This window comes from Poecilia reticulata, chromosome 12, assembly GCF_904066995.2.
Source record: "Poecilia reticulata chromosome 12, P_reticulata-male-v2, whole genome shotgun sequence".
In the NCBI taxonomy this organism is placed as follows: Eukaryota; Metazoa; Chordata; class Actinopteri; order Cyprinodontiformes; family Poeciliidae; genus Poecilia; species Poecilia reticulata.
Window position 1 is genome coordinate 24,412,550 of NC_088841.1, and position 16,173 is coordinate 24,428,722.

General features: G+C 41.6%; 1 protein-coding gene across 10 annotated transcripts in view; it reads left to right on the plus strand.

The window, feature by feature from the left end:
* Positions 1-16,173, plus strand: part of unc13bb (unc-13 homolog Bb (C. elegans)) — a 69,533-nt gene that overhangs the window by 17,332 nt on the left and 36,028 nt on the right. For 8 of the 10 annotated variants that reach the window (XM_081613369.1, XM_081613366.1, XM_081613370.1 and 5 more), the window contains exons 7-10: positions 737-794; positions 1,008-1,037; positions 2,992-3,211; positions 5,463-15,497. In XM_081613369.1, the coding sequence (XP_081469495.1) occupies positions 737-794; positions 1,008-1,037; positions 2,992-3,211; positions 5,463-15,497 (10,343 nt within the window). The remainder of the gene's footprint in view (positions 1-736; positions 795-1,007; positions 1,038-2,991; positions 3,212-5,462; positions 15,498-16,173) is intronic. The other 2 variants (XM_081613368.1, XM_081613376.1) reach the window with 2 other exon arrangements.

The following is a 16,173-nucleotide window of genomic DNA, read 5'->3' on the forward strand; positions in this document are numbered from 1 at the left end:
TATCTTAGTACGACTAAACTGAACTACAAATAAGTTTTTAGTGAGCTGTAGGAGTTTCTTTTAAATAATAATTACTTAATATTGATAAAAATGCACAACTACAAAATGTTTTCTTTCCACTAAACTTTACTTTAGTGTGTTTTTGTTACAAGTAATGACAGATGTAGCCCATGTCCTGGTTGGGTCTGTGTGTAATGACATTTGAAGCATTAATTCCAGCCACAGCCAATGATTACAACATTTTTTCCTTCCAGTCAACTTTCCATTAAATTGTTTGGATGCATCTAATGACATTTGTTTTGATTGGATCTGAGTGTAACGGCTTTGAAGCTTTAAATCCACCCGAAATCAGTGATTATTTTCCTTCCACTAAGCTTTCCACTAATGTGTGTTGTTGCACGTTGTAGCCCATTCTCTTGTAGTGTTTCTGTGAAATTACTTTTGAAACACTGAGTCCTGATGCAGTCAGTGGCTGCAACACTTTTTCCTTCCACTCAACTTTCTGTGAATATAGTTGGATATTCGTAATGACACTTAAGCGTTTTTTTTTTTTTTTGTTGCGTCTGTCTGTGATGGCTTTCAGAACATTAAATCCGGCCACAATAAGTGGCAAGAACACTTTTTCCTTCCTCTTAACTTTCTATTAATGTGCTTTTGGAAACTTCTGAAACTTTTAAAATAATAAACCCAGTCTTTACAACCCTGCCTGATGTTTGATTCTCTGCTTTCCCTGTAGTTTCCTCTTCCACATGACGAGCAGAGGGCTCCGCTGCAGTGTGCACCCTCCCAGTGTTGTGAGTTCCCTCTGTTCTCCTTTCAGCCACTAGAGGGCGTCAGATCATTTATTTTGAGTTTTGTTCTGCTGCTTGCTGTCATTTTTTTTTTACCAGAACAAACCAAACCTTTTTTCCACAGTGGTTCAGGTTCATGTAGAGAACGTTTTATTTATTTTTTATTTTTTTGCTGCCTCCGTTTGGACTGAACTCTCATTTGTAATGTTTCACCAGGCAACTATTTCGGATGGGCTGACCCACTGAGTATGTAACGCAACTTAGTGGATCTCTTCCCCTGGCCGACCCTCAACCCCTTTGTGCACATCATAATGTTCCTGTATTAAATGTCACCTACAGCGTTTCCATTCATTTTCTTCATGTTTCTGCAGCCGGATACATTTTTTTCCTGCTGTTTTCCTTGATGCCCTTTCATTTCCCACCAAACTCTTTCTGCTGGATTATCAGTTTTATTATCAACACTTTTGACATTAAATGTTAGAACTGAAATATTCTGAGCGTTTTGGAGGGAATTCTTTCCTGAAAGTCTTCCCCTAAGAGATGCACGGATTCAAAAGAGACATACTGAGTTAGAACCAATAGGAAAATTCAACTGCAGTACCACTTTTCCACCCAAAGAGGGCAGCACTGAGATGGTTTTAGCCCAAAGTGTTGAAGAAAAAAAAAAACAAATTTCCACAAAAATGTTCACATTTTAACAGAAATCTGAACAAAAACATAAAGATAACACCCTTAAAGGCTAATTTATAAGGAAAATAATTTTAATTGGGGATTAGTTACACTTTAAAAATGATTAAAATGTTTAAAATCTGAGGGATTCTCGTGTTTGTGCCAGGAAAATAAATTTCTGCCTTCAGATTATGGCCTCCTTGCAGCCATCTGAGGACAGCAGGGCGGATCTGTAATAATCTGCAGCCTCTAATTAAAAAGAGGGCGATGTCTTATTGTAGTTTCTCTCTGTTTGCCCAGATTGAATCACTTGCACATCACACTATGCTGCTCCTTAGTAACCGTTCACAGCCCCATTAAATCCAGCTGCTCATTTAGCAGTAATGTTGCTCCTTAATCCTGTTTTTGGTTTGGATTGGATTAAATTTACTGTTTATATTTACTGTTGCGTGCTTAAATCTTATTTTATCTATAAAATCAAAGCATTTGTTTACTGCATAAATGTGTCCGTCCATTTTTTTTGTAGAAATTTAGTCTAAATAAACACATCTCCTCCCTTTTTTGCACTAATACATAATTATGGGTTTATTACAAATTTTCCGCAAAAATAATCCAAACTGTTGGGTTTAAGTGATGCCACCTCCCACCAGCAGGTGGCAGTGTTTCTTCTACTACTTTACTGCCTCTGGCGTGATTCATGTTATCGTCTGTGATCGATGTGACGAGTAACAAAAACTCCCATTTACCATCTTACATAAGCACAAATATTGCAAAATTCCTCACCTAGCAACCCCATCAAAGCCCGGCCGTTACCTAGCAACCCCGGTGGAATTCTGCTCGTCACCTAGCAACCCAAGCACAAAATCTTATTTTTATCGTATTTTTGTCCAATTTCTAATGTAAATATCTTAATTCATTTCAAATAGAACGAAACTAATTTACAAGTAACTTTTCAGCAAGACAGAGGAGCTTGTTTTAAATAAATAACCAATTAGCATAACGACAAAATCCACTGGCAGATTATTTTACTTAACACATGGGAAAAATGTGAAATGATCTGCCAGTGTAAAAATTAATTTTCTTTAGATAATAATAAGGAATTATTGACTTAAAACAAAATCCTGTATCTTGTTGAAAAGTTGACTCTTATTTTTGTTACTTCAACTGAACTATTTTCACTAAAAACTGAACAACAATACTTGGTAAGATTTTTGCATTTCTGTTATGCAGGATTCTACTTGTATAATTGCGTGTCTTTTAGCAGCCATTTTCACATAAATGTTGCGTTGGGGGCGTGGCCAGCAGCAGTTTATCTGGATTTAAAGTGACAGAACCCAGAAAACGGCTCTCTCTGAAATGAGCAGACTAAAATCTCATTATCCAGGAAGGATTTTGTGTAAAAAGAAATGTAATGAACGTCGTTTGTGTTGCCTGATACACCTATCCTAACCTGTTCCAGGAAGCATAATAATGTAAACATTTTAAGGTAATGGGTCGTCTTAGTTTTATTGATCGGATCTTCCTGCTGCAGCCTTGGACGACCAGGACAGCGCCGTAGACGACCGGGACAGCGACTACCGCAGCGAGACCAGCAACAGTTTGCCGCCTCGGTACCACACCACGGCCCAGCCCAACTCGTCCGTGCACCAGTTCCCCATGGGGCCCCGCGGAGCCCAGCTGCAGCAGCCAGACTGCTGCAGCGACTCGGTCCACAGCTTGGACCTGGACTACCGGGACCAGAGGGGAAGCAGGTAGAGCCGAGCAGAAAAACACTTTACACTGCAAAAACAAACTCCGACCAAGTATTTCTGCTGCACATGTCTTGGTACACTTTAAACAATGCAAAACTAACTAGCAAGTAACTTTTCAGCAATATATGAAGCTTGTTTATATTAATAATTTCTCAATATTGATAAAAACTTACTATTAATGTTTTACCCAATCTTCAGGTGGTGGGACTGCATTTTGTGTACTAAATGTCTATTTTCTTAATTTAAAAGGAATTTATTAGATTATCTGCATATTTTAATGTATTTCTAATGTTGTATAAAAAGGCTTTTTTGTAGAATGTCAATTTTTTTTACAATTAATTGTCAGAATAATCAATTGATCAATTACTAAACTAATCGTTAGCTGCAGCCCTACTTTTCATTAATATAATTTGAAACGGCTACTAATGACATTTTGACTGGTGAAAATGTCAAAGTTCTGCCTTTAATTGTTGTTGTTAATATATTTTATTTTTGAGAAACTGCATTTTGACTTTTTATTGAATATATAATAATAATCAGATTTAAATATTTTTTTAAATGCATCACTTTTTATGTAATTTATCTACATAACGTAAAACTTTTCACTTATATTCTAAATTATCGAGATGCAGCTTTGATCCATTAAGACTGGTTTCACTTTTACATCAGCTGAAATGGCATCATCCTTTTTTAATTTGGAAATATCACTGAGCAGAATTATCTGTTTACATTAAATTTATTTTTAAAAACCAAACAATTTTCAAGGGAAATTTTGAATATGCAGTTTTTCGACCATAGAGAAATGCTGTTGGAGTCATTTACACCAGTGAGAACGTCACAAATCTGTCTGCACTTCCTGATAGCGAGCTTCTGATTCTGCTGCAGGAAACAGAATAAAAAATGGGATTCCAGCTCTTTGTTCCATTCCGTCAAAGAATCTGTTGTGTTGCTTCGACTCCACGGCAGTTTGAAAAGCTTTTGAAAGAGGAAACCTCTCTGCGACGCTCCCAGAGGGAGCGGGTCAGGCTGCTCTCTTTGGGGATTATAAACTTCTGAACCAAATGCCGTATGTTGGTGATTTAGGGTTTAGAGCTGCTGACTGTGACATTTGTCCAGGCTAAATCTACATTTGTTCAGGCTTAGACAAACATGGTGACACACAATCTGTTACAACGCAAAAACAGAATGATAAACCTGCAAAATGCACATAGAGGCATGAATACGTCGATATCAGTCCCTCCAGGATGCTGTGATGCTTATTTGTTACTGATTTTGCAGCACCTTTAGTTGGAATTGCACATTTCAAGTTTTACTATTTTTGTCATTTTATTTCCTGACCTTACCATCCTGCTGCTGATCTAATGTTTCTTTGCTTTTTCTAATGATTTCTTTTAAGTATTTAGAAAGCAACAGTGAGCAGAAATTAAAGGGGATTTGCTTTATTTCAAGCTTTAACTAATTAGCAAGAGATGTAAAATGGTTAATGGCAACATCATTGGTATTCTTGTTAACATGATACGGTGACATGGATTAATCATCATTTAGCTAACATCCAGCAGCACACTGTAAAAACATAATGTCTTATTTTTGTCTAATTTGAAGTGTAATTTAAAAACAACTTTCCAGAAAGATGTTGAGACTTGTTTTAAGTAAATACTACTTTAATATTGATTTTTAAAATAGTGTTAGCTCCACTGGCAGATTTTTAAACTTTTATAGGAAATATGTCTTGGTATAAGTGGCAAATATCTCCCAGTACTAGTGCCTTTGATCAATATTAAGGAATTCACTTTTAGTTGTTGAAAAGTTACTTGTAAATGAGTTTTGTCTCATTTCAAGGGTATAAAGATTCAGGCACTAGAAACTAGAAAGAAATTGTGCATATTTTGCGTTTTCAGTAAAACATTGCGCAACTTACTTGGTTTGTTTGGAGGAAAGCTGCAAAGTTTTTTGCATAGTAGTCCATGAAACAGAAAGTTAAATTAGAAGGAGATTAAAGGAATTGATCCAAATTCAGCCAAGCTGCAGCAAAACCTCCTGGAGGAACTGAAATATGTCTTTAAATCATCTGTTTTCTGCTTGTTTTACTATGGTGCTTTTATTGCTCTACCTTTGCATGCAGTTTTCCTGTCTTAATGTCTTCTTTTGATCTTACTGTCTAACTTTTGTGCCTTTTGTCTTCAATTTTTCTTTTTTTCCCCATTTGCTTCCCCTTTGTCTTTCTATATGTTCCCATCCTTTCCTTACTAAGATCTTTAAACCAGAAGGGAAGAGTTAGAATAATACCTGTAGATTCTGGCATGGGGTTTGAAGAGTGGGAAAACAAATACAAAGGACGATCAAAGCCTCAGCTGAGCGACTTCTTGGATGATCAGGAAGACACTGTAATCTTTCGAATGGGAAGACCTTACCCAGAGCTGGCGAGAACAACAGTCAGCCAACCTCATAGCAGTTTTGGGGCTGCAACTTACCCTGAAAGCTATGACACCATCGACCGAAGAAGAAAGAAAAGAATAACGGACCCTGGAGGGCTTCTCCATAAGCAGGGGCAAGAGACATCTCCCGATCATCTTGCAAAGCTTCCGGAGAAAAGAGGGGAGCCGTTCCTGCGACAGGTAGCAGAGATGCAGGAGGAAGAGGAGCGCTTCATGACTTCATCATGCCTCAGGCCATACAAAGACGGGCTTCTCTACAAAACAAGGATGTGGGCGAAAAATGACCTGGATAACACTTTGGAGAACTATGTAGCATATAAAAAAGGGTGCGATCCTCGACCGAGAGAGCGGTTTGACTTTGAATTTGACTGCGGGGATGCTCCATACCCCCCAGCGGTGGATAAACATACTAATCACTTTGTGGCTGGAGACTTTTACGAGCAGCATCACAAGGAGCGGCATCCCAATGAGGGCTACATGGACTATCCCCAGGGTCTCCGTGAAAAGAAGTGTGGCAGAACTGGAGGATGGGTTTCTGAGGCGATACTTTCCCCTGTTGAGGAGCCGATTGACGAATATGTTGACCCGATGGATGAGCTGCAGTGTCTTGTTGAGACGGTCTCTGAATATCTCGCTGAAAAAGAGGAGGAAATTAGCAAATATGGTTCCCTTCCCAAATCAAGCAAGTCGAGGCTATCATCTCTGGGTAGCAACCGGACAAATTCACTCGGAGAAGATCAGAGTATTTCAAAGGACTGCAAAGGAGCAGCTGATTCTGATCAGGGTATTTCAGGTGTAAAGAACGCAATGAGTTCATTGTTTTGCTCCATCACTGACAAAGTTGGAGGAGGAATCAAACAGCCTGCACCGGCTCCACAACCTGCACAGTCTGGAATAACGCGGCTTCTATCCTTTATCCCCACAAAGGCAAACAGCACGGCTCCGGTAGCGGTCGTATCTCCGGTAGAAACCTCTCCCAACAAGTCCTTCAGTTCTCTGCCTCAGAACAAAATGCGAGTTCCACAGGAAACGGGAAGTGCTACTCGAACCGTACGAGAACACTCACCCAAGATCCAGACTCCACCGCAAACTACAACAGGAAACTCGGTTATAGAAAAACTGAATCCTTTAAAGCTTTTCTCAGGAGGTGAAGTACAAAGTTCTACTGAATCCAAGCAAGAGTTTGAGTCTAAATATTCCCAAGCAAAGTTCCAGTCAGAGGGAAAGTGGGATGTTGAAGCCGTTCCTCAAGGTAAACAGTCAATGACGGACGCTGGTGCTATGAAATCAGTGAGGTTAGCGAGTTCAGCTCATGACAACTATTTGCTGCAAAATCATGACAAGAATTTACACTGGAGACAAAATCCAGATATTTATGAACAAAATTTAAATCCTCCAGAGCCTCAGAAGTCTACTGACCAAACTGCAAACACAGGATTTTTTAGCCCTTTCAAGAAATCCTTGAGTTCATTGATTACACCAGTCGTTCCTGTTCCAGCCCCAAATGCTCCTCCTGTGGTGGTTTATCCAATGTTTCGAGCTAATGAGAATCCACAACCACAGAAACCAGTGGGAAACCAGCCACTAAGTAGCAAGCCAAGATTTCCTTTTGTCCCCTCAGAAAATGTTCCTACTCAGCAGTGTCCAAAACCAGAAGGAGGTGTTCTGTCTGGTTTTTTGAGATTTTCATCCACTGAAGATGCTGGTGCCTCTATGAAAACACAGAATTACCCACAAGAATATTACGATACAGCTTCATCCTACGCCACTTCCACCGTCCAACAGGAAAACACAGAGAAAGGATGGTTTTCCAGCATGTTCAACCCCTCGCCCAGTCTTGCTGGTCCAAACCAGAAGACTAATGTTCATCCTCAGAGCAGCAGAGTGCCAACTGACCAACAACATACCTCAAATCAGAAGCCAGCAAGAATGCCACAAAACCCTAATCAGCCTGGATCTCAGCATTTTAGCACAACTCCTTTGAGAGGTAGCTCAGCTGAAGACATTTCTCAGATGGGCTCTAGTCAACCCAAACAAGGACTGCTATCTGGACTACTTAATATTGGTTCTAGTAGTGACTTGTCTGGCAATCCATCACCAAAAGGCAATATTCCCTCACACTCTAGCTCCCAACAAAGTTTCACCACTCCCCAAAAAGGTGGCCTTCTCTCAGGACTATTAAAGTTTTCGTCAACAGAAAGTGTACCACAAAATGTACAGCAGCAGCCCCCTGAGGCTGAGAGGCAAAGGGAAATGCGCAGCAGCAGCCCTGGACAGCAGCAGACATCGGGCGAAACTCTGCAAGTTCAACCTCAACCTCAACAGAGAGGCTTGCTTTCTGGCTTACTAAAATTTACCTCCAGTGAGAATAGTTCAAATTCTCAAACAGTTCCTCAATTTGGCAGTGATCAACATAAACAAGCCAGCAGTGTGCAGAAAACTCAAGGACTTAGTGGAGGTCTGAGGAACAGAACAATGAGCCACCAAGAAGTACAAGAAACCTCTAAACCAGGCTTCATTCGACAACAAACCGTTCCACCTCAGCAACCTTCGCAGCAAGGTGGTCTTTTATCTGGTCTTTTCAAATTTTCTTCAGCTGACAGCATAAATAAACAAAGTCAACCATCAGCACAGCAGCATAAGATTTCCTCTAGTAAATCAAGTCACGAGCAGGCAAGACAAAGCGATTTCCCAATTTCTAACCAAACTCAATCTCAAAGTAGCACAACCCAAACAGCTCAAGGAACTGGACTCTTTTCTGGACTATTTAAATCCTCTTCAGAAAATGTGATTCAGCAACTGCCACACAAAAGCCCCCATGAGATTACAGTAAATCAGCAAGTGCCTTGTAGCCAGCCTTTCCCAACACAGACAGAGACGGCAAGTCAATCGGGAGTGCTTTCTGGGTTGTTCAACAAGTTGACAAAAACGTCTGAAAGTACAGACCTGACCTGTCAGAAATCAGCAGAAAAATCAATACAAGAAAGGGACATTGTATCTACAATCACAAAGACAACTCCACACCAAGACCAGGCCCTTCATTCCCTTGCCAATTTAAAACAACAGCCCTTACAAGGACATGTAGATAAAGATAAAATGATTCATGGTGCTGCTCAGCAAGGATTTTTGTCAGGGTGGTTTAGCAAAAATGCAACTGAAAATCCTTGTTTCAAGCAAGCAAAGATGGGAGGTCAGGATGCAGGGCAATCAACACAGTGTGCCAAGACGACGGGATTATCTTCAGATTTGATAAAAAGTAGTACCACAGGTTTTGCAGATGAGAGGGTGGAAAGAACTGCTCCAATTTGTCTGACTCCAGGACAGAGTAGGCATGTTTTAATTAGCACACCTGTGGCCATTCACAATGAGAGTCTAGACCTGCGAACTTCAGCTGCTTTTGCAAGATCTCTTCAAAGTCAGGCAACACACTATTCATTTAGCACAGGTAATCTATCTCAGCTACACTTCTCTCATTCTATTCCTTCAAATAACCCAATGGCTTACAGCACAGGAAATATTCACTCCCATTTTGAGAGCTGTACTACTTCTCCAGTCATGACCCTGGAGTCTTTTAAAGGTGGAAGTGTTCCCTCTTTGTTTGGGATGACAAATCAGAACCTTTACCAAGGTAATTTTTCTGAGTTTGGGATTAGTCCGTCATACGATGAAAACCAGTGGATCCGTGAAAGTGCTCTTTGGCAGCAGTTTCAGAATGAGTCTTTAAGCTACAACTTTCAAGGAGAAGATCAAGGGTACACACAAAACTGTGAAGGCATGTCATTACCGTCATCTACACTTCACTGCAGCTATTCAAATGTTAATCACCCAGTGAACGAAATTCCTTGGCAAGATGTTGCACATCATGAGAAACAAATGGTATCACATTCATTTGAAGGACCACGAAATGAATACCCCCAAAGAAAGTCATGGAACAGTTATGAAGACTTAGGAAATATTGCATGTTCATCTAATAAAGAAGCTGCTCTGAACTTAACAACTAACCACAGTAATGCAAAATTTGGGAAATGCCATTCGTTTAACGATGGCAGTTCTTACAGCTTGAATGGAGTCTTGTATCATGAAGGCTACTATGAGGAGAACGCACCAAGCTTGTCTTACTCAGCAAACTGGCAACATGCAATGGAAAGGGAAAATGCACAAAATGCTCACACAAACTATTTAAGTCAATATAGTCAATTTAACTCAAATAGAAACTGTTCAGCAGGTGCTAATGTTGATGCAGAAGACTCGCTGTACCTTGAAGACGCTGAATGGTATCAGCAATGGCTTTCCCTTCTGGAGCAAGGGATGTGGTGGCCAGCAGAGGATGGCGACTGTGGGTACTTTGTTTACACAGACCATGAGTATATTTACGCCTTACTTACAGATGCAGCAGGTGAATATGTGTATGCGTGTACACCTGAAGGCGAATCATGGGACAACGGACAGACTTTAGATAGTCTACCCAGTGCGTGGCTACACAATGAAATGGTCCTGGTCTGTGGTTTTAAAATTCCACTTTACAATGAGGATGAGCTTCTTTGGCTTCCTGGTGAAAGTCATGGCAATCCTCAACTTCTCAATGCTCCCCTGGATTTATCCGCTGCATACAGAAAAGGGAACCAGATCATGAATTTAAATCTCCAGCAGTTCACTGAAATGTTTGAAAATTCATTTATGTCTCAAGGGCAGCAAGGCATGGATTTTGCATCTTACAGATTAAACAAAGTAAGAGTGGATCCAAGACAAACTTCTTATGGCTATCAAGATTACTACCAAGATATTATTGATCTTTCATGCCATCAAAGAGACCACGCTAGTCTGTATTGGAACAACCATGAAGTAAAGAAATTGCTTGCTCAGAAAGTTTCTGTTTCTCTAAACTCTACTCCTGTTGAGAATTTAAATCATCAGATCCTTAACAAATGCTATCAACCTAGCCAACGGCGGCGTTCTTCTACTGCTGTTACAGTGAAACATGTAGATGATGTTTCAGAGGATGAATGGAGAAAACGGGTATCTCAAGCTGAAGAATTTCCCAATCGGCAGGTCAAAAAGATTTCTTCCCTGATATCATCTTTTGTTACCAAACCATCTCAAGTGGAGGTGAAAAAACCTGGGGAGATCTATTCTGATCAAGCTAGTCTGAAACAAACTAAGAACATTCTGTCATCAGGCCTCCAAAATCTTAAGTCTAAGATTATCAAAGATGACTCTTCTGCTGCTGTTGCCCCGTCAGAAAGTTATAAATTACAAACAACTTCGCAGGGTAGAATTTTACCAACAGTTCCCTCAGTTGCTCAAGTCACCCAACCCTCAACACTCTTAAATACGACTTCAAATAAACCAAGACTTTCACGTCAGACTACGATGGTACAGCAAGCATCCCCACCAACAACAAAGCCCAATGTTACTGCACCCATTGCATCAAAAGAATCTATTATTAAACCAGCACAACCTACGCCTGCAACTGACAAGACAGTTGATACAAAAGGTGAAAAGCCACCTGAACAACCACAGGGAGGTTTTATGGGTTTTCTCAAGTCTGCTGTAGGCATGGATGAAATCAAACCAGATATCCAGACAGCTTCTCAGCCATCTCCTAATCTTCAAAGCAAGACTGGGAGCACTACTTCCTTAACAGGCAGTGCTGCTGGAAATAAAGAGAGTACAGGTGTGTCAAATCTCTTTGGTTCAATTGGCAGCTTGTTTAGTACTGAGCCCTCCCCACCTCCACCACAAAAACAGCAAATGAAACAGAGTGTTACAGAGGGTTCACTTTCATCTACATCTAAGTCAAAAGGTGAAGTAAGACAACAAACTGGTGACCAGTCTGGTCCAACACAGAGCCAGACACCAGGTAGAAGTATGTCTGAGGTTTTCTCTAATTTACCCAAAGGTGTTGAAACTAGCAAGTCACCAATTACAGGGCAAACAAAACAGGAGGCAGGAAATAAACCATCTGGACCATCTGGTGGACTTTTTGGATTGTCCATCGGCGATGTGCTGGTTGGATCAACACCACAGACATCTGCACAAACTAGTGCTCCACAGGATGAATCATTTAGTAAAAGTATTTTTTCAATGTTTACGGGGCCAAGTCCTCAACAGGCTGGTCCTAAACCAGAACCCACACCTCAAACACATCCACCAAGTGCAGCTCAACAACCTCCTCAACAAGAAACATTTGGTAAAAGTCTCTTATCAATGTTTGGAGGATCAACAACGCCTCAACCTCCTAGCCATGCAAAGCTGAACACTGAATATTCACAAAAGTCTACTGTTCCTCCAAAAGATCCTCCATCTACAGGATTTATGTCAATGTTTGGTGGGTCCAGCACCCAACAATCTCAACCTCAAACAGAATCTTTTCTCGGGGGACTTTTACAAGGGTCATCAAGTTCATCGGAACGGACAGTGAAAGGACTGTTTTCAGTGTTCAGTGATGCTGGCCCTCAACAACCTCAGCCACCGACCACGCCATCTCACCAAGCAGCTCCTCAGTCACAAACACAGCAACGGCAGGAGCCTCAGGCACAGTCTACTCCAAAAGTACCCTCTCAACCACAAGAGCCGACTGCTGCTTCTGTTCTCGGAGGTCTGCTAGGTGGATTATCTGGCTCCACTGAAAGTCCACGAAAAAATTTGTTTTCCATGTTTAGTGGCCCAACAAATTCTCAAACACCAAATATTCCCTCTACACCAGCAACGGTGTCACCACAACAACAAACTCCTAACTCATCGATTGGTTCCAAAGAACCCCATCAACAAAAATTAGCACAAAAACCTGATTCCAGTAGCCATTATCAAGAGATGAGCCATTCAGAGACTGGAGCTGCCAGTGTTACAGGTGAATTGCATTCTAGCATGCCAAGTGACATTGCTTTGAGTACCACAGTACCCAATAAGGAAGAAGCCACAATTGCAGACATGGAAGTTTCATCTGACAAACCGAAGTCAGAGCCTACTGGAATGCCCAAGGAAACCAGTGCAGCAACAGCTCACCTGGATGCTGGTACTACTAAAGAATCATCAGCTCCTGGTTTGCTTTCGATGCTCACTGGATCAGGCCCACATCCTCAACCTTCTGGAGGATTTAGCTCAGAAGGTCCAGGTAAAGGGTTGCTTTCTTTATTTTCTACACCAAGTCCTGAGGCTGCCAGCAGCCAGACAGGACCTTCACCTCCAGGATCTTTGCCAGCATCTTCAGGCTCCAAAGAGCCACCAGGCAAAGGTTTGTTCTCCATGTTTGGAGGTTCTGCTCCTGAGCCTTCCTCCCAGCCTGGAGGTTCACTGTTAGGGGCTATGTTTGGAGGGTCCTCATCTCAAACTACCACATCTCAGACTGGAGGATCATTACTTGGTGGTTTATTTGGAGGCTCTGCATCTCCACCTGTGTCTCAGGTTGGACCTACAAAGACTGGCGGGTCTATTCCTCAAACAGCTGGATCACAGGCAGGGACATCATTACTTGGAGGCTTATTTGGTGGATCTGGTCCTCAGGTTGCTGGATCTCAAACATCTATTTTGGGTGGGATTTTTGGAGGCACTGCACCCTCACCTCACCCTCAGGCAAGTTTAACAACTCAAAACAAAAGCTCTCCACTGGGAGGGATTTTAGATGGACCATCCTCCCAAACTGCTACAGCACAAACTAGTACATCTTTTCTTGGTGGTATTTTACCAAGCGTTGGTGCTAATGATGCCTCTAGTAAAGGTGTGTTTTCAGTATTTAGTGGGTCTGGTCAATCTACAGCACCTACAGAAACGGATAAAAACAGTTCAGACAACAAAACATCTACTGGTGTTGAAACGGGTGTAATTGATTCTGCTGCCCAAAGCACTGAGCAGAAGGAAACACAGCAGCAACCTGAGGATAGTGGCCCTTGTCCTGAGGTCAATGCATCAATAACTGATACCAAAATCACAGATAATTGCCCAAGCACTGAAAAGTCAGAATCTTTAACTGAAGATAACCAATCTAAAGAATTAGAATCAAGCACACAACCACAATCTGAACTTAAAATTAGTGCAACTCAAGATTTAGCAACTCCTAAAGTAGAAGAGACTTCTACAGTTAGTCCTCCAGTTGAGACACAGCAAAAACCTCCAGAACCAGACAAGTCTTCAATTGATTCTGCAGCAGATGCTGTTACTGGATTTATGTCTTCTCTGTTTAAACCTGCATCTGCTCCTACCGAAGGCTCTCAACCAACCCAACAGCAGAAGAACTTGTCTTTTGGACAAGCTCCTACAGGTCAGTCTGGGGCATCTCTGTTGGGAGGACTTTTTGGAGGGTCTAACACTCAATCGCCAACTCCCCAAACAGGTGGATCTTTACTAGGAGGCTTATTCAAAGGAACCCCTCCACAGTCTGGTCCTCAGACCACAACACCTGTCACTGGGGGGTCTATATTAGGTGACATGTTTGGAGGAGGATCCACTGCCAAACCATCAGCTGCCTCAAGTGGTGGATCACTTCTGGGCGGGATGTTTGGAGGTGCAGGGGCAGGAGCGACTTCACAGCCAGGCGGTTCTCTGCTTGGAGGAATGTTTAGTAGCCCCACTGGGCAGGCTGCAGGACCACAAGCTGGAGCATCTTTACTGGGAGGCATAGGTGGATCTCTGTTTGGTGGTTTAAGACAACCGCCTAAACCCCCTGAGCCAGTGCCAGCTAAGGCTAGGTTGGCTACTCCTGTTGCTCCTGCTGCTGTCGCTACTGCTGCTGCAACTCCTTCTACTTCTGCCATTACTACTACAACTGCCACTACTACTGCAACTGATCACACTGCTACAGATGCTACTACTGCAGAAAATGTTGGTATTGCTGCCACTACCACTACTATCAGTACTGCTACGACTGCCAGTAGTGATGTAACAATTGCTAGTACCTCTACCACTCTTGTAACTTCTACCACAGCAACTTCAAAACCAGGTTCACAGTCTGAAAATGAAAATGTCTCACCAGAAGTAACTCTGCCTATTTGTGAGAGTACAAATCAGAAAATGCCTCAAACAGAAGAAACAAACAGTAGCAGTAATGGGAAGGCATCTGATGCATCTTGTCCAAAGGTTTCTGGAGTGAGTCAGTCAAAAGATGCATCAAAAGAACCTACTAGTCAGGTGGAAAAGACTGAGCAAGAAATGACAACTGCAGAAAGACTAGTGATGCATGAAAAACCAATGTTCATTGAAGAGAAACCCAACACTAATGAAAATGTCAAGTCAGTTCCTCCTCAGTTGGATGCTAGTAAAGCTACACCAACTAATCAACCTTCCAGTGGTGCTGAACAACCTCAAACTAAGTCTTTCTTGGGTTTTATATCTGCTCAGAGTGAAGCAGGAAAATCCCTCGGGTCGTTATTTTCACCTGCTATGCCATCAGTTGTTTCATCATCACCTCAAACGGAAGGTACCGGCGGTCTGTTGTCAGGACTGAAATCCTTTTCTGGAGCCTTGTTTCAAGAAGAAAAAAGCGTCCCAGGAAAACAAGAGCCAACAACATCATTGTTTGGAGCGAAAATTAGTTTTCCATGGCAGGCAGAGCCACCCAAGTCTCCAACTTCCCAGGTTACAACAACTCAACCCCAATCTGTCAACAAGCCAGCAAGTGGTCAAGCAAATAGTGCACAAAAGGCTCCAACACCTGACCCCCATAAAACCGAACTGGTAGGTTCTGCAGATGACATAGTAAACCCCCAGATTTGCATCTCCGCTCCTGATGTAGATCCTTCAGCGTCCCAGACCCTAACGGAGAAGGAGAGGCTTGTAGAAACAGACCCCTCTGCAGGTTCTGCCGCAGGAGTGCAGCTGGACAACCAATCCAAGAAGGATCTATTGATTGAAAAAAGGCCAGTAAAAGCATAATCAGTGGTATCTTCCTTCACCATTCATGCTGCATTGGCAGCTTTTAAACCTGTATCCCCTGTCCAGCTCTGCAGTCCATTGTCTCTTGCATAGTGTGGTTGTGAATTTGTTGGTGTGTCTGACTCTGCACATTTTTAAATTCTCTCAAAACAGAACTCCAAATAAATGTACACCAGAATAATTATTTAGACCAATTTCTTCCTGTATTTGGAAATGTTGTTGTTTGTCAAGAGCTACTATGTGTTTTGTCTGACTATGGAGTTCTGATTTGATCAAATCCACTGTTGAAACCGTTTGACACTGTATGAAAAGATATAAAATCTTTGACCTCACTTTTTGAGCATAAACATTTAGGTCTGTTATGATTATGAAATCTGCATTTGGCTGTTAATTGCCAGAGTAAAACTGATATTTTCTTATTACTTTCTTCAGAAGTTCAAATGTATTTAGTATTCAACATTATGACAGTGCTGGTATTTGTTTCTTATTTGGTTGAAATTACTTTTGAACTGCTTGACTTGGGTTTTCACTATAATTTGCTAGAATTTCTTTCTCACTGAGCTGTTTGGCTGTTCGGTCAACTCTACTTTTTTAGTTTTAACTATAATTTTGGGGGGGAAATGGTCACTCCAAAATATTATCTTTGTTTTTCTCAAGTAA